The sequence below is a fragment of the Camelus bactrianus genome, chromosome 17 (genome assembly GCF_048773025.1).
Source record: "Camelus bactrianus isolate YW-2024 breed Bactrian camel chromosome 17, ASM4877302v1, whole genome shotgun sequence".
Lineage (NCBI taxonomy): Eukaryota > Metazoa > Chordata > Mammalia > Artiodactyla > Camelidae > Camelus > Camelus bactrianus.
In genome coordinates, this window is record NC_133555.1 from 41,846,270 (window position 1) to 41,868,300 (window position 22,031).

At 54.1% G+C, this 22,031-nt stretch overlaps 3 protein-coding genes across 17 annotated transcripts in view; 1 reads left to right on the top strand and 2 right to left on the bottom strand.

The window, feature by feature from the left end:
- The window catches only part of DLEC1 (DLEC1 cilia and flagella associated protein), an 82,026-nt gene extending 70,352 nt beyond the window's left edge, over window positions 1-11,674 (bottom strand). For 7 of the 13 annotated variants that reach the window (XR_012500091.1, XM_074345237.1, XM_074345238.1 and 4 more), the window contains exons 1-2: window positions 5,283-5,600; window positions 4,630-4,691 (exon numbers count right to left, since the gene is read on the bottom strand). The gene's annotated coding sequence lies outside the window, so the exon portion shown is untranslated. Of the gene's footprint in view, window positions 1-4,629; window positions 4,692-5,000; window positions 5,056-5,282; window positions 5,601-11,555 lie in introns of those variants that run through there. The other 6 variants (XM_074345234.1, XM_074345233.1, XM_074345230.1 and 3 more) reach the window with 4 other exon arrangements.
- PLCD1 (phospholipase C delta 1) lies at window positions 862-21,808 on the top strand. 3 transcript variants are annotated; one of them, XM_045509724.2, is made up of 16 exons: window positions 917-1,032; window positions 4,754-4,890; window positions 9,282-9,446; window positions 12,845-13,073; window positions 17,672-17,801; window positions 17,902-18,133; window positions 18,660-18,861; window positions 18,970-19,114; window positions 19,190-19,339; window positions 19,429-19,587; window positions 19,821-19,980; window positions 20,183-20,299; window positions 20,698-20,876; window positions 20,970-21,102; window positions 21,179-21,328; window positions 21,459-21,808. In XM_045509724.2, exons 2-16 carry the CDS (start codon window positions 4,869-4,871, stop codon window positions 21,542-21,544), a joined length of 2,259 nt encoding a protein of 752 aa, XP_045365680.2. In that variant the 5' UTR covers window positions 917-1,032; window positions 4,754-4,868; the 3' UTR covers window positions 21,545-21,808. The 3 variants fall into 3 exon arrangements, with proteins under 3 accessions (XP_010944133.2, XP_045365680.2, XP_010944131.2); XM_010945831.3 differs by lacking the exon at window positions 4,754-4,890 and having other exon boundaries at window positions 862-1,032; XM_010945829.3 differs by lacking the exons at window positions 917-1,032; window positions 4,754-4,890 and adding an exon at window positions 5,639-5,827.
- Window positions 13,105-22,031, bottom strand: part of VILL (villin like) — a 32,680-nt gene continuing 23,753 nt past the window's right edge. Inside the window, exon 22 of the mRNA XM_074345248.1 lies at window positions 13,105-13,338. Coding sequence (XP_074201349.1) covers window positions 13,255-13,338 — 84 coding nt within the window. The 3' untranslated portion in view covers window positions 13,105-13,254. The remainder of the gene's footprint in view (window positions 13,339-22,031) is intronic.

Here is a 22,031-nt window from a genome sequence, read left to right on the forward strand (position 1 = left end):
GGGCCTCTCCCAAAAGTCAGTGGCCAGCAGGACCCCTGGATTTTCCCATGGGGGATCTCTGGGTACCCTACAAAGAGGATGTCTGGGTTGCAAGAGTTGAAGGTGGGAGTGGGGGGGGGGTCCATGTAGGGATCCCTTGCCCAAACAGCCCCTTAGGAGCCACCCAGATATGGAACTCTGGAGTTGTCACCTCACCTCAGATTCTGTCCCCCACTCTGCTGTACAGATCGCCAGGAGTTTGGGGTGTGAGGGGCTCAAAGGTGACTCCCTTGCATCTACTTGCTGTAAGTTTTTAACACTTCCTCCCCAGCCCCTACCAAGGGCACTTCTGCGATTAGAAACTTCCCCAGACGGGCAGGGACCGTCCTCCGGACTAGGTTCAGGCATTTCTTTCTGAGGACTTCCTAACTTGTGCCCTCCCGGCACCTATTTTGCAGAAGGGAAAGCAGACATCGGGGAGCCGTGGCTGGACTCCAGGACTCCGAGGCTCCTTTTCGCAGCAGCCTGGCTGGGCGTCGGACATAACGTGGTCCCTGCCCCAGGAGGGTGCCAGATCCCTTTGAGCATCACCCTAACCCCAGCGAGGCGCCCACAGGCAGGGCGTGGGGTCGGGCCGCCCTTGGTAATGACAGGGCCCGAGGCTTGTGGGTGGCGGCAGCAAAGGAAGCCAGAGGGATCTGGCTATTTCTGGCAGGGACGCGCCCACCCTCCGAGGCCAGGGCTGGCCAGGCTTCCCGGCCTCCACCTCTGCCCTCCTCCCAGATCCCCAAGAGAGGCGGGGAGAGGCGCGGGTTGGAGGGCCCAGGGGGCGGGGGCGCAGGCAGGCGCGGGGCGGAGCGGAGTCCCGGGCCCACCTCCGATCTCCTTCCCCCCCACCCCCAAGCCCGCAGTCCTTTTGGGTCCCTCCACCGCACTCCACTGGGACCCAAGGTTGCTCGCGCTGTCGCCGCAGACTAGTGTCCCGGGGCGCCCCCCTCCCGCCGCGCCGCCCTACGGGCATGGACTCGGGCGGGGACTTCCTGACCCTGCATGGTGAGTACTCGACTGGTGTGCTAGGGGACCCTGCCTGGGCCGATCCCGCGGATAGCCGTGCTCGGCCCTGAGCGGGGGACCCCCAGCTCCTTCAGCCGCCCTCCGCCCCGCCCCGGGCCCGCCCCTCGGCCCTTTTGTCGCACTGACGAAATCTCGGCCCGGGACTGCCGGGCACGACCCTCGGCGTTTCCAGACTTGTCCCCTAGATCCGGCGGGTGGGGAAAGGAGGGTGCGAATCTGAAGGCTTCCCCAAAGACTACTCCCGGCCCCGCTGCCTCAGGGACTACCCCCACCTAATCCTGGTCACAGAAGTCTGGGCTCCAGGGTCCAGCGCACTCGGAGGGGCCAGGGAGGAAAGGAAGTAGCATCCACGAATAACCAAGATCTCTCGGCCCCGTCCTGGCCGCCCAGAGAGGATCCCCAAAGCCCAGGCGTGCCTGGACCGCGTCGGGTGGCGTGGGTGTGGCGAGGAGGTGCGCTAGGTTGAACGAGGTCGGACGGCGCTGCGGTAACTGCCAGCGCAGAAATCGTAACGATGCCCAGGCGGCCCGGAGCAGCCCAGTCCCCACATCTGCGCACCCTCCTGGAGGGACAGGCTCAAGTCTCAGCTCTAAACTGCCTCTGTCTCCTCGACTGACTGGGAAACAGTCTGGGCCAGCTCCTTGTCCTATCACTGTCTCCAGGAGAGAGAGCAGTGGCGGGTTCCCGGCTGCAGAGGCTGGAGATCTGCTGGCTGCACAGGTCCCCAAACCTGGACTTCGCAACTCTTTATTCCAACCTGGGGATTCACCCACTCTTAGGGGGCTTTGCAAACACTGCCCCTCTCACGCCAATCACTGCTTAACTCCATCTCCCTCTGTTTTCTAGTACCCTTGGGGTCAGATGCTTTAGTACCCCACTCCCATCTATCCAGCTAAACCACACATGGCAATGATACATGGGAAAGGGAAAGGCAGAGCCCTCCAGCTGTTCACTGGTGACCCCCTGGAATTCAGAGAGACTCAAGGTGTTCCTTTCAGCCAGTCCCAGTCTGTCTCATGTTTCCTAGTTGGCCCAGACCTGGTCCCCATGGCCCAGAAAGACCTTGCGCAGTGCCCAGAGTTGTTACCCTCACACCAGTAGCCTGGGCTCCTCAAGGTAAACTCGTCCAGCTGGGTCATGGGATCCCTGCCCTTTCCAGTGCTCCCTCCTCTCCCCTAGGGACAAAGGTGTCCTTAGTGCTCCTGCCACACTGGCAGGAAGGGAGGCTGGTCAGCTCAGAGGACCACAGTAGAGACCTCTGCTTTCTCTCTCTCAACCTTTAGCTAGTGCTGTCTACCCTTCAGACTGCCACCTCTTCCATGCCTGCTTCATGCTCAGACCTCCTAAAAGCCTTCTGGTTGCCTCTGGCACAGCTGCAGCCTCAGCTCATGTGGGAATAGGCTCCATCCTGGGCATCTATGCCTTTGTGCAGTCTCTCTCCCTGGCCAGCCCTAGCCTCTTCCCTGGAGAAGAAGCTGTGTGGAGGCTCAGTCAGCACCTCCCAATCCTGTGGCATGGGCTTGGCAGCCCTGGCCCATCCTGTTTGACACCTGCCTCCCAAGTGCCTGACTGTCCAGCCCTTCCTGCAGAGCTGGCATGAACACTGCAATCCCAAGCTGTTTCCCTGAAGGTCCTGCTGCTGCTAGTTTATCACCCAAAATTACCTCCCTTAACTGCCTTTTGCACCCCCTGCAAACCAGATTGGGGAGCAAGAGCTTGTCATGGAGAATTAGTGGTGAGAGGAGTTGGTCACTGTGCTGTTCCAGGTTGAAAGTCTGTACCCTTTTCATATTTTGGGTCTCCCAGCACTGGACATATGCTGTGGGACCACACTCTCTGGCTTGGGCAGTTGGGAATCTGCTGCAGAAGAGCCCCCTCCATTGACCTATGGGACTATGGGGCCCACCTAGATACGGGGTATCCCTCTGTCCTCGCCCCAGAAGCATGCAGAGGCAGTGTAGTATACAGGCATGTATTACTGAGGTAGACTACCTGAGTTCAAGTCTTAGCTTTCCCATCTTAGACAAATCCCTCGATTTCCTTGTGCCTCAGTTTCCTCAACTATAAAATAGATAAGAACACTACTTTCCTCATAGGATTGCAGTGAGGATTGAATGAGGTAACACATATAAGGCAAATATGAGAACAGTGCCTGAGTACCCAGCAGGTACTATGTTTCTGCACGAGGCCCACCCTGCAAGTGATCATGCCCTGTGAGTTCTTTGTGAGATAAGAAGGCACCATAAGGTAGTTCCTAGCCAGGAAAAATGTGACCAAAACTGGGTTTAAGAATCAAGGAGCTCCACCTGGTGCCTCTGAAGCCCTCAGACTGATGCTCTAGTCCTCTGGTCTCATCCCCCTACCCTACATCCTTTGCTATCTCCATTCTAGCCAGGCTTGCACTGGCTTTTCCAGCAGGTCCCCAGATGTGCCTAAAAGGACATTATCTCCCAAAGTCCTTCCCTCACTGAACACAACCACCTCCACCTCCACCAACTTGTCCAACACTGAAAACCTCCTGCCCCACTATGAAAACTGGCATTTGTAAGAGTGGAAGGCAGGGTGTAGGAGGGTCCTTCTCTGGTCCCAGGACACCCGGACTCCAGCCCTAGCTTTGCCTCTACTTAACACTGTGACCCTGAGCAAATCCCTTTGCCTGTCTGGGCCTGTTTTCTCATCCATGGGAAAGCACTATCTACTGACGGGGGATGTTGTGAGGGTAAAACACTAGTGGGCAAAGGAGATCTAGTTTGGCAAAGAAGCCAGGACCCACAAGAGATAAGGGTTCTAGAGTCATCATAGCATTAGGGGTGGCCAGCCCTCTACAATCTCAATTATGTTTCAAAGCTGTCTGTCCCTGGGGTTCCAGGACCACACTACACAGACATATGCTGATTCACACTTATCTTAATGTTTTTTGTGCCGCAGGCCACTTCGGCAGTCAGGTGAATTCTGTGGACCCCTTCTCAGAATCATGTTTTTAAATGTATAAAATACAATACACAAGAATTCAAAGGAAGCAAGTTATACTGAGACATGATTCTATCCATAGGTCCTTGGCAGGGGTCCTTGGCCCTCTGGTTAAGAACCCTTGTGTGGTTTTTCTGAAACAGAGGTTCCCCTTACACTCTGCTCCCCTTTATTCCAAATGAAGAACAATTTCATGTTTGCATCCATATTCCAGCTCATCTACACTAACACACGTTCTCATGATTTACTCTCGAAGCTGTGACCTTAAGCAAGTCACTCTGTGCTTCAGTTTATGTTTATTATTATTATTATTATTATTATTATTATTATTATTATTATTATTATTATTATTATTATTATTATTATTATTATTATTATTATTATTATTATTATAGCTGTGCTTGTCTGTGCTAATAACTGGCTTTGCCAGTGACTCACTGCCAGTGCTGGTGACTGGAGCTGCAGTGAGGCGAATGAAGGAACTATTCAGAGGCAGAGAGTAAAAGAGAGGAGTGAGTCAAGCCTCTGGGTGGTGTCCTGACCTTGACACACAGTAGGGGCTCAGTAAATAACTGCTGGGTAAATAAAAGGGAAGTCATAACTTACATGAATGGTCCCACTGTTCCCGAGCACACTGGCAGCACAGTTTCATATGGAGTTCTTCTCACCTATTTATCAAAGCAAGCCTGCGTTAATGAACTATTTTTAAGATCAGCATTTTTTTTTCAAGAATTCCACTGGCATTTGGAACCTAGGAGACTAGCCCACGCAGGTACCAAAACTCTCTAAGAAGGAAACAGGCCCGCCTGAGGTTCACCAGTGAGGAAGCAGCCCGCTGAGTCACAATGGATTCGTTGAGTACTCGAGGTGAAATATTTGGCGGGCTCTGCTGCCTGGCCCAAGCACCATCCCCGGCTCCGTCTGACCCCGCCCCACCCTGTTCTCGGCTAAACTCTGCAACCCAGGCCGCCGCCCACCCGGGTTTGGCTCCCCGGTTCAATCTCGCCCAGCCCTAGAGTCCTGCGCCAGGTCCCCAGCTAAGTGTTTAGTATTTGCGGTTCAGGCTTCGCCCCGTGGTCGGACTCCACCCCGACACCGCCTCCAAAGTCGAGGTCCTGCCCCCCTACCCGAACACCGCCTTTCCAGTGAGAAACCCTCCCCCTGTTCGTCCCCGGGACCCTGGCTCCGCCCTCGGCCATCTTCCTGGGCCTGGCTCAGCCCCATGTCACCTCCCAGACCCAGTTCCTCCCGCTTCCAACCTCTTTGACTCCAGCTCCGCCCCAATCCGCTTTCTGGGCTCAGACTTTTGCCACAGATCTTCTTCCTGGGTTATGGGTGTGTCCCACCCCGCCTCCCTGTCCTGGCTCCTCCTCCTGGGCGCCCCGCCTCCTGGGCTCTGGCTCCTCCTCTCCCCGCCTGGATTCCACTCTCGCCACATCTTCCCGGGGGCATCGGTCCGCCCCTCTGGAGCTGGCCCCGCCTCCTAGGGCCTGGCCCCGCCCCCTTACCGCTCAGTACCGTCCCGCCCCTAGTGCCAAGGCCCCGCCCTTACCCTGAGTTCTAGCTCCGCCCATCCACTCCTGGTCTCCACCCCTGCTCCCCTCCAGGGCGTCGATTCCGCCCCTTAGGGCCAGGGCCGACTTCTGGACACCACACTGTCCCGGGCCAGGCCCAGCGGGTGGCAGGGGCACTCGGAGCGTCATGCAGTGCCTGGGGTTTTCGCGCCGGAGCCGGAGCCACTCCACAGAGCTCTACTTGCAGGATCAGAGCCTCAGGGTGGCAGCACTCAATGGGCAGAAGCTGGGTAAGGGATCCAGGGCCCCCCCCCCCCGCCCCCCGAGATCTGCAGAGGCTGGGACAGGACGCAGACTTTCTGATCTCAGGGTTGTCTTCGATCCTTTGATTGGACCTGTTTAATACTTCTGTGAGTGTGTGATCCACTGTGGGGTTGTGTTTGCAGGGGTGGTATGTGGAGTGAGTACAAGGGGGATTCGTTACCTATTCTCCTGATCTACCTCAGCCCCTCCAAAGCTCCCCGCCCCTTGCCACCCCCAAACCATCTGTTTACAATCCCAGTGGTGATTCTGTCATTTGTGTGGTACTGGGACACTGTGCAGCTGTAATGATATGTAATGCTGTGTAACCAAGTGGCACCAGTGTGACAGTGTGTGATCCAGTGTGATGCCGTACACCGTGTAGGGCTGTGGGTGACAGATGTGATAGTGGGTGACTCAGGTGACTGAGTGATTCTGACATCCTGTGTCATGGTGTGTATGTTCTGTGGATTTTCTGCTGTTACTCTCTGTGGCAGGTGTCCCTGAGTGGTGGCTAAGGTAATGTTTCCTAGCACTGACCCTGTGTGCAGGCTTCTGAGTTCTGACTCCACCATGTAACTTCCTTGAGCCTCAGTTTCATCAACTGTAAAATGGGAATAATGATAGTGCCTTCCTCATTGGGTTGTTGGGGGGATTAAATACATGTGCTAAGACCAGGATCTTATTCAAATACTAACAATTATTATGGTGGCTGCTATTATGATGATGATGATGATGTTCTGGCACTGTATGTGGTGTGGCTGTGTGACTCCATGTAATAATTGTGGCCCATTGCTCCTTCCATGTTGTGTAGGGCAGTGTGTGATGAGTATGGTAGTGTGGTGTATATATGACTATATCCCATTCACAGTGGAGCTGTGTATTGCTTTGGATTCCAGATTCAGTTTGTCTCCATTATGCATTACACTTCGCACATGGGCAGGACTCCTGGCACTGCCTACCCAGCCTTCTATTAGCACTGCAGCCCCCTCTGCACTCCCCACATGGCCACCTCACTGTGTGCAGCTAGCCTGGGCACGTTGGTAAGGCTGCAAGGTCCACCCTGAGCTCAAAGGCCCCTCATCGCCACCCTCCCACAGGACGACTCAGTGCCACAGCTGAGAGTGGGGCTGGGCAAGGGGTACCCAAAGACTTTCTGGGTGCTAAGGGAGCAAGGGCATAGAAACAAAAGGGCCTCAAATGAGACTTAGAGATGAAGAGATGGAAGGGTCTGCCCAGATTTCCCAGTGGCCCAGAGGGCAGTGGTGATTATCAAGACCTATCTTGGGACTGAGGTCTGTGTTCCAGAAGGCATGTCAGCAGCCAGGGGGCTTATCTCTGCCTGACCACAGACAAGGCCACAGCCTGGCTCCAGGACAGGATGAACGTGTCATCTCCTCACAGTGTTTTTCCAGAGCCAGTGGGTGGGGCTCACCTGCCTTCTACGCCCCCACCCCGCTCCCATCTGTGCTGTGCGCGGTGGCTTGCCCTGATGCCCAGCTTGGGGGTGGGGTGCAGGCAGAGGGGGAGAGGGTGTCCCTCCCAGTTGCTTCTCAGGCTCAGGAAGGTCAGCAGAGTCCCCCAGCTGAGCTGAGGTGGCTCTCTCCTCTGGCAGCTGGGAACCACCTTCCCCTCCCTCTCGTCTTGAGCCCCACAGACACAGCCAACAGTTGAGGACATCCTGCGGGAGCCCCCTCCTTCTCCACTGGGCCCCCCTTGGGGCTAAAGGGGAACTGCCAACACCAAGGCAGGGGGTCTCCTGGAGGTGGTGGAGAGACCTGGGACAAAGGTGGGGAAAGGTCACATCAGACTGTCACGTCTGAGGAGGCCCAGAGACACTTCCTCCATCATTGTTCTCAGCCAGTGCTGATGGGGGAACAGGCACAGAGAGGGAAGATGGTTGCCTAAAGCCATGGTTGGGGAGCAGGTATTAGCACTGGGCTGGGTCTCCGCTGGAGGCAGGAGACTGGGGTGGGATAGAGAGGGTGTAGGTGGCCAAGGCTTGGGGAAGTGGTCCAGAAGGTTCTATAGGTTATGTCCATGTGTGGAGCAGGCTGCCTGGGTGGTGGGAGGAGTGGGGCACGGGTAAAGTGGGAGAGCGTATTAGGCCTGGGGATCCCTAGGCCCTGGACCTGCACAGCCCTGATGCCACTGCTCTGCTGGAGAAGAAAGCTGAAGATGGCTGAAAAGTCACAGAGTTTTCATTTTGGGGACAGAAGTGAGGTGAGATGGCCTACTGGCTCCAAACAGAGCTGGCTGCTGGACTACACATGGCTAGGGTGATGAATCTAGGTGCAGACCTAGAACTGGAGGTGTCTGTTAGATTCATGGGTCATTATGGCGGTGGTGGGGTCTCTCCTTGATCACAGTTGGTACAGGGTCTGCATGGGGCTGAGGACTTCTGGGGAGCCAGGTATCCCTTTGGTGCCTCCTGCCTGAGCCTGGTAGGACAAAGGGCACTATGTCTTTAGGAGCCCATGCCTCAAGCCAGCCTGGGTCCCTGCAGAGAGCTGGACAGGAGGGCGCCAAGCAGCCAGGGTTTTCTGAAAGGGCTGCACTTGTGCCTTAGGGCTGCTACATCCTGAGGGGGGGTCCCAGACCCAGGACACTCAGAGATTGTGGGCAGGGAGGGATGGGGCATCCCAGCAGGCCAAACCCAGGCCTCGGTGGGTCATTTGTCTCTTGTGGGGACAAGGATCATAGGCCCACTCAAGTCAGGGATGGGGGCAGCAGGGGTGAGGGATGGGAACAAGGGCTCCACAGCAACCACAATGTGGACACCAAGTACTACAACTGCTGTTGCCTTAGGATCGCCCCAGACTCTTGCAACATGGGACTTCCCTTTGAGGTGGATGCTATACTGTTTACAGACAGGAAAGCAGAGGCCCTGAAACATGAAGTCACTTACCTAGGTCGCACAGTGGTCAGTAAGGGGACCTGCATTTAGGCAGAGGTGATCCCAGAGTCATTGGACTTGTGAGGCTGTTGGGCTCTTGATGCTCTGGGGTCCATTTCCACCTGTGTCTGTCCCTTTTCCTTCCTGCTCTGCCTAACCTTTTGGTCCCAGCTCCCTTCAGGACACTCTGATCCCTAAGTATGCTGGGGAGGGGCCCACTTCGTCTTTCAGAGCCAGGTCATTTCCTAGCGGTTAGCTGCCCTCCCTCTGTCCATTCAGCTATGGGTGGCCAGTCTTAGTGTATAAAGTGTGGCCATGAGTGGGTGGGTGTCCCAAGATTTGCAAGGTCTCAGCTGGCATTCAAGATGACTTCCTGGAGAAGGCAGGGCTCCAGAATCAGGCTGGAGCAAGTCATGGAGGGAGAAGTGAGCAGAGAGCTGAGGATGGAGGCTGGTGACAAGAGGGTCTGGAGGTGGGCATGGCCAGCATGGGGACTGAGGCAGTAGGGACACTAGAGGAGGTGGCATCTTACCAGCTCTGCCCCCTAGGCCTACAGGATGACAAGGACATACAGGCACTGCTGAAGGGCAGCCAACTCTTGAAGGTGAAGTCCAACTCCTGGCGGAGAGAACGCTTCTACAAGTTGCAGGAGGACTGCAAGACAATCTGGCAGGAGTCCCGCAAGGTCATGCGGACCCCGGAGTCCCAGCTGTGTGAGTGCCCTGGGCTGCTGGGAGTGGTCAGGGTGTGGAACCCATGCTTGAGGGGAAACTGATGCTGGCAGGGGTGGGATGGGGCTGGAGTTCAGTCATGCACCAGGATCAAGGCAGGGAAACTGAGGCCAGGTCTGATGGGGCATAGGTCGGTCAGGACCAGATACGGAGAAATCAAGGGTGGCCAGCGTGGGGAAGAGGAGCCTGTTAAATCACTGATAGGGAAACTGAGGCCTAGTCAGGCCAGAGAAGGCAGCCATGGACTGAGGACCACAGATGGAGATGCTAATGCCTTTTGGGGTAGGAATATATAGCTGTGACCTCAGATGAGGAAAGCCAGGCTCAGAAGTAGGGAGGGAGCTGGACAGTACTGCCTGAACTCACAGGTATCCACCCAGACATTTGTGGGAAGGAGGGAAGCTGGGTGGACCAGGACTGCAGGTGTGGTGAGGCCCAAAGTCCGGGGACAGATGAGGCTCTTCCGGGTGTCAGTGGCCAGGATGTGAGGTGGGGCCGCAGGAGGCAGCTCCTCCCTCGGACTGAGGCCGTAACAGGGAGGTTCCAGTGGAGCAGGGCTGGGACTTGCAGAGAGGGGCCTTGGCTGGGCAGCTCCCTCGATGGCGTGGGCCTGAGGGCTTTCTAGAAGCTTCAGAAAAGGCCCAGAAATCCAAAGTTTAGGCCTGCAGCTGGAGAGTGCCTCCTGCAAGGCCTCAGGGAGAAAGCTCTGCTGATTGCTGCCTTTTACCACAGAACACCTTAAAGATTTTGTAAAATGAGAGGTCCCCTCTGTACCTTTACTTGCTGGGAAAATTTTAGACCAAAGCTATTCAAAAGGACTTTCTATGATAATGGAAATTATCTCTGTATCGATGCTGTCCAGTATGGCAGCTACTAGCCACCTGTGGCCATTGACCATTTGAACTATGGCCGGTGTGACTGAGGAACTGAATTTTTAATTTTACAGAATTTTAACTAATTATATTTAAATAGCCACATTTGGCTGGTAGTGCAGAGAGATCACTGCAGCTGGATTTCACAGCTAAACCCCCTGGAAATCCTTCACTCATTGACCCACCCTTGGCCATGGAGTGGGGGCATACGCAGGGTCAGCCCACCAGCAGGTCTATTGGTGACAGGTGACAGGTCCCAGGCAGGAAGGGGACAGGAGGAAGGGGACAGTCAGCCCACTGAAGATGCCCCAGAAAGGGTCTGCCAGGACCCAGGACACTGGGCAGAAACCTGAGAAGGGATGACCCGCAGGCATGTAGCCTGTGACAGGGCCACAGGGGAAGCTGGACAGGAGCTGGGTCAGATGGGGAGAGACTGACCGGGTCCTGGGGACTGTGGGCCATGGAAGGGTTCTGAGTGGGGCTGGGCAGGGTTGGAGGGGGCAGAGCACTCTCAGAAAACTACCCTGAGTGCATGTCAGCCACATAACACAGGAGTGACCCAGCCTTTGCTTCTATCTGTGGCACCAGCCAGGCTCCTTCACAGGCCTCTGCCCTGATAGGGGGCTTCCTGTTGGATACTGGCAGGTGGCAGCCCCGTGGGAACGGAGCATCTTACTCTCCAACCCCTGGGGAGTCCCAGGAGGCCACCTGCCAGCCAGTACGTAAGCCTGGTTCCCAGCGTGTGCCATGAACTCGGCGGGGGTGGGCAGGGGGCAGAGGAGTGGGATGTCTGGGCCTTTCCAGACCTGGGCTGGATGGGAACCACATCCCGGGAGAGCTGTAAGCACGAGGGCTGTTCCTCACATCCCAGGCAGGGGCCCCAATGTGAGCAAAGGTACAGCGGTGGGAATGAAAAAGAGGCATGAGTGAGGGGCCTGCGTCCTGAAAGGAGGGGCTGCAGGGGTGACAGGTTCGGGGTGGGGTATCAGGTGTGCTCCAGCGAGAAGCGTGCCCGGAAGAGGCTCTTTCCCACGTCAGAGACAGAGAAAGGTCTGGGCTGCTCATGCCTGTGGGCTGCTTCCCTCCTCTGGGTGACTGCTCTCCACTGCGTTACACCTCCCTCTGGGAAACTGAAGCCAGGAAGGGGCCCCCAGTCCTCTGTGCCTCTGCTTCCTGTTCCCTAAGTCTCCCCCAGTCCTGACACCACGATCTTCCTCACCTCTAGTTCCCGCAGGCAGACAAGGCATTATCAGCAGGGAAGGCATCTGGACTTTCTCATGGTGCGGGTGGGGTGCTGGCGTCCACGGCTCCAGCTTCCTGTTTCCACTCCCAGCCTGCGGCAGCTGCAGCCAGTGCAGGGCCAAGCAGGGACGGAAGGCTGTGGGCAGAGGGATTAAGTAGGGAGATCCCCTGCACCCTAGATGGCCCAGGGTTTGTATGTCTCACACCTCAGAGCCTGCCACATGCCACACCTGTGGGGGCCTGCAGGTGGCTAGGATGCCCCTGGCCACGCCGTGTGGGTAGTCTGGGAAGGACAGGCAGGCTTTTGACCAGAGCTAGTCTAGAACCCAGGATAGATGGATATGGATGGCTCAGGATGGGGATGGGGCAAGGGCAGAGCCTGGACCCTGATGCTGGGAGGCCCAGCAGGAGCCCAGCTGGTGGGACTGGCTCCCAGCCAGACCAGGGAGGGCACACTTCAGGTGAAGGGGGAACAGGCAGGACTTTGCTGCTCCCTGAAGCTTGGAAGGCTGGGCTGTGACAGGAGGGCCCCCTGGCTCCCAAGGGCAGAATGATGTCATCTCTCAGATCTCCATGTGTACCCCCCAGTCTGCCTCTTGGGATCCTGAAGCACTGACTCTGCCAAGGGGCTCCCTGAGCTCAGGACAGATACATGCAGGGCAAGACCCTGGCTGCTCTTTGACACAAGCCCTTCTCCCTCTGTCTTCGGCCCTCTGCCTCCAGGCCCCAGGGCCAGGGCTGACTGAGGGTTGCTCAGGTCTCGCAGGCGGTCAGGAGCAGGGCCAGGAGGCTCTTATGGCTGTCCTGAGGGGGAGACGGGCTCAGAGTCAAGTACCATCAGGAGGGTGTGTGGCCTCCTGTCACAGACTCCAAGCTCCAGAATGGTCTCTGTCTGTCTGAGAGCCCTGCCCTGCCCTAGTCCTCTGCCAGGGGCCTTGCTCCCTCCCAGCACAGAAACAGGGAGCCCGGGACCCTAGGTGCCCTTCCCACCCTAAAGTCAGTCCCTCTCTCTGTCTCTGTCTCTCCCTCTCCCTGTGAGTCTCCACTCTGCCCACTACAGCTGTCTCATGTCTCTCCTCCCTGGATTGTCCCTGTCCTCCTTCCTCCCTTTCATCCCACCTTTGACCATCTTCCTGACCCTCTCCTTCCTCTCTGGATCAAGGCCTGAGATCCAGCCCTGGCTCTGTGTCTCTGAGGCTGCGTGTGTCAGGGGCAGGGGCTGGCCTCACAGCTCTCTCTGTACCCATCCCCACCTGCTTCTTGCAGTCTCCATCGAGGACATTCAGGAGGTGCGGATGGGGCATCGCACGGAGGGCCTGGAGAAGTTTGCCCGGGACATACCTGAGGACCGCTGCTTCTCCATCATCTTCAAGGACCAGCGCAACACGCTAGACCTCATCGCCCCATCGCCAGCCGACACCCAGCACTGGGTGCAGGGCCTGCGCAAGATCATCCAGCACTCGGGCTCCATGGACCAGCAGCAGAAGCTGCGGCAGTATCCTTTTGGGGGCTGTCGGTCCAGGCCCAGCCTGTGGTTACTGGCTGTGGTCGTCCCCAGGGCAACCTGGGCATGGAAGACACCCAGCTCAGGCCGTCATACCAAAACAGCAAAGACTGGGTGGCTTAAACCACAGAACTTAATTTTCTTAACAGTTCTGGGGGCTGGAAGTCTGGGATCATGGTGCCAGCATGGTTGGGTTCAGGTGAGGGCCCTCTTCCTGGCTTGTAGATGGCTTCCTTCTTACTGTGTCTTCACACATCTGTAGATGGCAGAGAGAGAGATTTCTGGTGACTCTTCTCATATGGGCACGAATCCCATCCTGAGGGCGCCAGTCATAACCTCATCCAAACCTCTCAAGGCCCCATATCCGAATACATCACATTGGGGGTTAGGGCTTCAATACCTGAATTTGGGGGGAACACAATTAGGGGAAGAAGGGACGGTACCTGCAGCCCTCTTTGGCCTACTCTGACCCAAGGGCCAGACAGCAGTGCAGCCCCCTGAAGTCTCTTGTCCCCCCTCTGTAACCACCATGGAGTTGGGAGGCCGGGGAGGCTGAGGGGAGCCGCCTGCTTCAGTGGGAGACCTAGTCTTGGATGTTTTAATCATGTTTCCTAGAGTTACTGCATTTTTTTCTCTCTGGGAGTTTGGGAGGCCACCCACACTGCCCCACCCCTGAGCCATTCTTTGGGGATAGATCAGGTTTCCCCAGGCCTGGTGTGCAGGCCAGCCTGTGAGCTTGAAACAAATTCACTTCCGAATTTAGGGGCAAAATGACACACTAGTTTATGATTCACAGCGATCAGGATTCAGGTATATAGGATTAGGGTGGATCCAGTGCCACCATTTTTTTTTAATGACAGTTTTATTGACATATAATTCATATACTGTATAATTCATCCACTAAAGTGTACAAGTCCATGCTTTTGAGTGAATTCACAGAGTTAATGCAACCATCACCACAATGAATTTTAGAATATTTTCATCCAAATAGAAACCCCAGGCCCATCTCCCCACAACCCCCAGCCCTGGACAACCACCAATCTACTTTCTTCCTCTATATATGTTTGCCTTTCCTGGACATTTTATGTAAGTGGAAACATACAGTCTGCTGTGACTGGAGTCTTTCACAGAGCATAATGTTTTTCTGGCTCATCCATGTTGTCACACGTATCAGTACTTCATGCCTTCTGTTTGCCTAATACTATTCCATTGCACGGCTATTTGAGTTATCCATTCAGCAGCTGATGGACATTTGGGTTTCTGCTTTGGGACTCTTCTGAATAATGCTGCTGTAAACATTCGTGTATAAGCTTTTGTGTGGACATATGTTCTTATTTCTCTTGGGCATGTACCTCAAACTTCTGAGTCTTGAGGTAACTGTATGTTTAACCTTTTGAGGAACTGCCAAACTGTTTTCCAAAGAGGAAATTTACATTCCCACCAGCAGTGTCTGTGGGTTCCAGTTTTTCACATTGTCGCTAACCCTGGTTATTATCGGCCTCTTTTACTATAGCCATCCTTGTGGGTTTGAAGTGGCATCTTGGTGGTTTTGATTTGCATTTCCTTAATAGCTCATGATATTGAGCATCTTTACATGTGGTTACTGGCCATTTGTATATCACTTTGGAGAAATATCTATTCAGTAGATCATCTGCCCACTTGCTGTTGTTGTTAAGCTCTTTTTTAAAATAGACCTATTAATTTTAATCTTAATTCTCGGTTAATTGAGGTAAAATGTACATAACGTAAAACATACTGCCTTAACCATTTTTAAGTGTACAGTTCAGTAGTGTTAATTACACTCATTGTTGAGCAACCCATCTCCAGAACTCTTTTCATCTTGTAAAACTGAAACCCTGTACCCATTAAACAGTAACTCCCTGTTCCACCCTCCCCTTGGCCCCTGGCAACCACTGTTGTACTTTCTGTCTCTATGAAACTGATTCCTCTAGGTTCCTCATATAAGTGAAATCATACACTATTTGTCTTTTTGCCATTGGCTTATTTCCCTTAACATAATGTCTTCAAGGTTCATCCATGTTGTCACATATGTTATTATTTCCGTACTTTTTCAGGCTAAACAATATTCCATTGTATGTATAGACCACACTTTATTCCTTCATCCATTAATGGACACTTGGGATGCTTCCACCTTTCGTCCACTGTGAATAATGCTGCTATGAACATGGGTGTACAAGTATCTCTCTGGGACTCCGTTTCCAATTCTTTGGGGTATATACCCAGAAATGGAATTGTTAGACCATATGGTAATTCTATTTTTAATTTTTGAGGAACACCGTACTGTTTTCCATAGCACCTGTACCACATAACATCCTCACCAACAGTGCACAAGAGTTCCAATTTCTCCATGTCCTTACCAACACTTGCTATTTTCTTTTCTTCTTTTACTAGGTATCTGTGGTTTTGGTTTGTATTTCCCTAGTGATTAATAATATAATATTGAGCATTTTTATGTGCTTTTGTATGTTGTCTCTGGAGAAATGTTTATTCAGATCTCTGGCCCATTTTTAAATTGGTCTATCTGTCTGATTATTGAGTTGTAAGACTTTTTTTTATATATTCTAAATACAAGTCTCTTATCAGATATATGCTTTGCAAATAATTTCTCCCATTCTCTGGGTTTTTTTTTTTTTTTGTGGAAGTATTCTCTGAAGAACAAAAGTTTTTAGTTTTGGTGAAGTTTAATTCGTTTAATTTTTGCTTTGTTTCTTGTGTCTTTTTGATGTCGTATCTAAGAAGGCTTTGCCTAATCCAAAGCCACAATTATCTTACATTTTCTTCTGAGAGTTTTATAGTTTGAGCTCTTAAATTTCTGATCCATTTTGAGCTAGTTTCTGTGTATGGTGTGATGTGGGGGATTCAACTTCATTTTTTTGCATGTGAACATACAGTTGTTTCAGCACCATTTGTTGAAAAGACTATTCTTTCCTCTTTGAATTGTCTTTACACCCTTGTCAAAAATCAATGGACCATAAATATAAGGGTTTACTTTGTGAATTTTGCCATAAAATTTTTTCATGTAAATATATATGGATATTTACATAAAACATCCATGCATATATACACAAAACCTGAAAAATATGGGTATGTTAGAATGAAGTTTTAAAGGCCCAGAAAACCCACTTCCTCCAGAAATTGCCGGTATTTAGGTTCTCCTCTAATCTTTTTTGCTGCATTTCATTTTGCCTAATGATGCATTTGCCAAAAATAGTGAAGATCATACAATTTGTATCCATTTTCTGTGTAACGTTATGTCGTATTTCCCTGTATTAGTAGTCTCCATAACAGCTTTGATGACTGTGTACTATTCCCCTGAGTGGCTGCACTATAAATTAGAGAACAATTCTTTTAGTGGTATTTAATTTTTAGTCTTTCACCACTAAAAACAACATTGCAAAGAACTATGTTCATAAAACCTTTCAGTATTTAGGAGTATTTCCTTATCAATAGGTTCCTAAAAGTGGAATTACTGAGTCAAATGATGTAACAGGTTAAACACTTAGCTATACCTACATCGCTTTCCTAAGGGTTGTACCAATTTACTTGGCCCAAGTGATGGATAAGGGGGTCCATTTCACTTAACCCTTACCTTTAAGTTGCTAATCTTATAGTTCAAGAAGTTGCATCTCATTTCCAAATTGTTGATATCTTTGATCACTAGTAACGTTTGCAAAAGGTCAGTTTATAGCCCTTTATCATTTAGTTATTAGGGTCATTGTACCGTTTTCTTTTTAAATTAATTCTTCAAAGCCTTTGCTGCAAATGCTTCCTCCAGTCAGTCAGATGGATAACTTTTTTTTTCTTGATTTGATCCTTAGAATTTTTAAAAGTTTAGGTGGCATGATTTATGTTGCTGTTTCCTTTGTGATTTCTTCTAAAAACTGACTGTCATGCTTTCCTTGTGCTCAGGAGTTCTCATTGTCCTGTTCTATACTTAGCTCTCTATTTTCTGTGGAATGTAGCGTGGAGCTCCGCCTTCTCTGGTTCTCAAGGTCAAGACTGACGGGAGAGATAGAGGGAAGGGAGAAGTGGGGAACCTACGCTCCCCAATCCTGACACCATGATCCAGGCTTTGCTTTTGCATGTGATGTCCCCACCTTCTAATCACTGGCTTGAAATTTGCTGTTTCCTATTAATTAAGCCTCAGGTGCTTTAGTTAGTGGGGTAACAATTCTATATTGAAAGCCAAAAGGACACACCTTGAAATGTTAACAGTAGTTACACCTGGGTGATAGGATTATGGGAGCTTTGCGTACTTTTCTGCATTTTCTAAATTGTCTGTAATGAACCCTTTTATAGTGAGAAGAGAAATGTTCTTGAAATTCTGAAAGGGTTCAAAGCCAGAAAATAGGGGAAAAAAAGACTCCTTCATCGGATGTCACATTTCCTCCAAAGAGGCTACCAGGTCTTGCCCATGAAATTTTGTAAGACAGGCCTGTGGGGAGCTGTATCTATAGGGGGCCTCAGTCCACCTGGGCCCAGGAGTTGACCCTGAGCTTGAACTGTGGCTCTGGCTGGGACTTCAGGGGTACCAGGGCTGCCAGGTTCTTTCCTTACTGCTTGCCCAGCTGGATTCACTCCTGCTTGCGAAAGGCTGACAAGAACAAGGACAACAAGATGAGCTTCAAGGAGCTGCAGAACTTCCTGAAGGAGCTCAACATCCAGGTGGACGACAGCTATGCCCGGAAGATCTTCAGGGTGAGGCGGGAAGTGAGGCTGGGTCTGCCTGTCAGTGGGTCCTTGCCCACAGCCCGGAGCCTGCTCTGAGCCCTACCCACCTGGCGTCCTGGCTCTGCAGGAATGTGACCACTCTCAGACGGACTCCCTGGAGGATGAGGAGATTGAAACCTTCTACAAGATGCTGACCCAGAGGAAGGAGATCGACCGCACCTTTGAGGAGGCCGCCGGCTTGCAGGAGACCCTGTCCGTGGACCAGCTAGTGATGTTCCTGCAGCACCAGCAGCGGGAGGAGGCCGCGGGGCCGGCACTGGCCCTCTCCCTCATTGAGCGCTATGAGCCCAGCGAGACAGGTGAGGGCCTGTGACCTGCAGCCCCAGGGCCACACTGGGTGGGGAGACAGCAGCCCAAGAGGGAAGGGGTCACCTCAGCCAGCCCCTGGTCATTATTCCCTGCCCCAGGAAAGCAGGCAGGGCCCCTCTCTTGGCTCCTCCTTCAGGCAGTTTGAAGACCCCCTCCCCCAAGGTATGAAGAGAGAGGAGGCTGGAAAAGCAGGTGCTTTCCCTGCTTCCTTCTTTGTGCCCATGCTGGGCCTAGCTCTGAGACGTAGGATGAAGGTCCTGCTCTCGGAGGGCCTCACAGTAACGGGCACAGAAGAGACAGGACCCCACTCTGAGGTAGTCACGGTCTGGTCCAGAGACTCAAACTTGCCCCCTTACAAGAGATACCAAGGACCAGCTCAGGACCCGAGACAGGGGGAGTGGGAGACCCTTCTCCCAAAGCGGTAACGCCGGGAAGGTCCCCTGTCCCCTGGAGGCGGCTGGCCGGGGAGGCCTCTGACAGGCCCCGGCCTCCCGCCTCCCGCCTCCCGCCTCCCAGCCAAGGCGCAGCGACAGATGACCAAGGACGGCTTCCTCATGTACCTGCTCTCGGCCGACGGCAACGCCTTCAACCTGGAGCACCGGCGGGTCTACCAGGACATGGGCCAGCCGCTCAGCCACTACCTGGTGTCGTCCTCACACAACACCTACCTGCTGGAAGACCAGCTCACCGGGCCCAGCAGCACCGAAGCCTACATCCGGTGCGGCCCTGCGGGGGCGGGACAACCTGGGCGGGGCGGGGCCTGCGGGGAAGGGGGCGGGACCTGCGGGGGCGGGACCGAGGCCCTTAGCCACCACCCAACTCGCAGGGCACTGTGCAAAGGCTGCCGCTGCCTGGAGCTCGATTGCTGGGATGGGCCCAACCTGGAGCCGCTCATCTACCACGGCTACACCTTCACCTCCAAGATCCTCTTCTGCGACGTGCTCAGGGCCATCCGGGACTATGCCTTCAAGGTGGGTGCACCCCTGGGGGTGGGGAAAGCGATGCTGGGGAGCCCAATGCCTCCTAATCTACCCTTGGGCCTCCAGGCGTCCCCCTATCCCGTCATCCTGTCCCTGGAGAACCACTGCAGCCTGGAGCAGCAGCGCGTGATGGCACGACACCTGCACAACCTCCTTGGCCCTATGCTGTTGGACCGGCCGTTGGATGGGGTCACCACCAGCCTGCCTTCCCCTGAGGTGCTGGATGGGGTTCCCCGAGGAAAGGGCAGGGGAGTGGCTGGAGTCCAGCTGGGTATTGACCAGCTGCCCCCCTACCCCATCCTTAGCAATTGAAGGGGAAGATCTTGCTGAAGGGGAAGAAGCTTGGGGGGCTTCTCCCCCCTGGAGGGGAAGGCAGCCCTGAGGCCATCGTGGTGTCAGATGAGGATGAGGCTGCCGAGATGGAGGATGAGGCAGTGAGGAGCCGCGTGCAGCACAAGCCCAAGGTTGGAGGGGGAGCTATGGGGGGAGGGAAGGGGAAGTAGCCCTGGGGCCCTCTCCCATCACCCTCCATCACCCCATGGGATGTGTGCCTTGTCCAGGTTTTCTGTGGCTGCCACTCAGACCCTCTGCCCCCCTCTCTCTGTCTCCCTGTCTTTCCGTGTCTGGGTTTCTGGCTCTCTCAGTGCCCACCTGCCCCAACCTCTGAATCTAACCTGGGCCTCCCCGTGGCCCCCAGGAGGACAAGCTCAGGCTAGTGAAGGAGCTCTCTGATATGGTCATTTACTGCAAGAGTGTCCATTTTCGGGGCTTCCCCAGCCCTGGAACCCCGGGGCAGGCTTTCTATGAGATGGCATCCTTCTCTGAGAACCGCGCCCTCCGACTGCTGCAAGAATCAGGTAAGCCTGGCCCTGCACCCCCAGGATGCTGTCCATCTCTCTGACCACCTGAGCTGGCCAGGGTCAGGACTGGCTCCCACCCCTTGGAATATCACCCAGAGCTGGCACTCCCTCCCCTCTGCTGTTAACAGACAGAGCTGGTAGGGAGGGGCTTGGGCTCACCAGATGGCCTCCACTTCTAAGCAGCCCACACCCACCTCAGGAAACAACTTTGTCCGCCACAACGTGAGTCACCTGAGCAGGATCTACCCCGCTGGCTGGAGAACGGACTCTTCTAACTATAACCCCGTGGAGATGTGGAACGCAGGCTGCCAGATTGGTATGGGCTGGCTGGAGCTGGGAGGAGGCCTGGAAGAAGGTTTCTGTCTGGAGGGCCAGGGGCCAGGAGCCTCTGGAGACCCAGGCAGAGCCAGATGCAGGGATCTGTGGGCTCAGGAGCTGGTAATCCAGGAGCTGGACATTCCCTCCACTAGCAAATCACAGTATCTGAAATCCAATCATTAGCACACTTGTCCTTTGAATCCAGCACCAGAAATGGAATTCGAGGTTGGTGTGGTGGGTCACTTAGGGGGCAGGAGGGCAGTAGGCATCAGAGTGATCCCAGACCCTGCTTCTGCCTCACCATGTGACTCTAGGCCTCAGTGTACCCCAAGAAGGCTGAGTTCTGGGTCCCCCCAGGCCAGCCCACAGCCTGTGATTGCTCTGTCCTGCCTGTAGTGGCCCTGAACTTCCAGACACCTGGGCCAGAGATGGATGTGTACCAGGGCCGCTTCCAGGACAATGGGGCCTGTGGGTACGTGCTGAAGCCTGACTTCCTGCGAGACCCCAACTCAACCTTCAACTCCCGAGCCCTTGCTCAGGGGCCCTGGTGGACTCGGAAGCGGCTCACTGTCAGGGTAAGGCCAGGCACAGGAGGGACAGGTGCCCATGGGCCTCCCTTCTTCACTCACTACCATCCTGAACTCTTCATTGTCCCCTGCCTCCTGCAGGTCATCTCAGGGCAGCAGCTGCCAAAAGTCAACAAGAATAAGAATTCAATCGTGGACCCCAAGGTGACAGTAGAGATCCACGGCGTGGGCCGGGATGTGGCCAGCCGCCAGACGGCTGTGGTCACCAATAACGGTAAGTGCTGGGCCTAGGCCAGGCACAGCTTCTGGAGCTGGCGTCCATGCTGTTGACATGGTGCCTGCACTCCTAGGTTTCAACCCGTGGTGGGACACAGAGTTTGAGTTTGAGGTGGTTGTGCCAGAGCTCGCGCTCCTGCGCTTCGTGGTAGAGGATTACGATGCCTCCTCCAAGAATGACTTTATCGGCCAGAGCACCATCCCCTTGGACAGCCTCAAGCAGGGTGAGTGTGTGCCCGAGGGAGGGGATGGCAAGGGGGGAGGAATCTTTGGGCAGGGGCCAGCTGTCCCCTGAAGCATCCTCCCTGAGTGACCGGAACTCCTCCCTGTGCATCCTGCCCATCCGCCTGCCAGGATACCGCCACGTCCACCTCCTGTCCAAGAACGGAGACCAGCACCCATCTGCCACCCTCTTTGTGAAAGTGACCCTCCAGGACTAGGCCTGGGGAATCTGGTGGGGACTGTCTCACACAGACCAGGCCCTCTGCCCACATCCAGGGGCAGGACAAGGGCTGTCCCACCCTCTTGCTCGGAGCTGGTGGCCCCGCACTGCCTTCAGCTCTAACCTATTGTCTGCGCTGCTGCCTCTCCGGGGTCCCAGGAGCTGGCCCAGTCCCTGGAGCTGTCCTCAATTCCGTTAGGAACCACACTGCATCCTCTGGCCGGCCCTAGGTTGAGGGTTTTTATAAAAATCGTAAGAGTAAGTCCTGTGGTCTCTTTACCTGAACACCAGAAAATCACTGTAAAGTATGTGTGTATGTGTCCCAGAGCACTGGGGCCCCAGCACCTCACTCTCCACTTCTCCACACTCACACTGGAGGCAGTGGGTCTGTCCCCCTGGGCAGGAAGGACTGGCAAGAAACAAACCCCTCTGCGGTGGAGGGTATGGAGGGCTTGGTCTTTGGAATGTCCTGCTCCCCCCAAAGG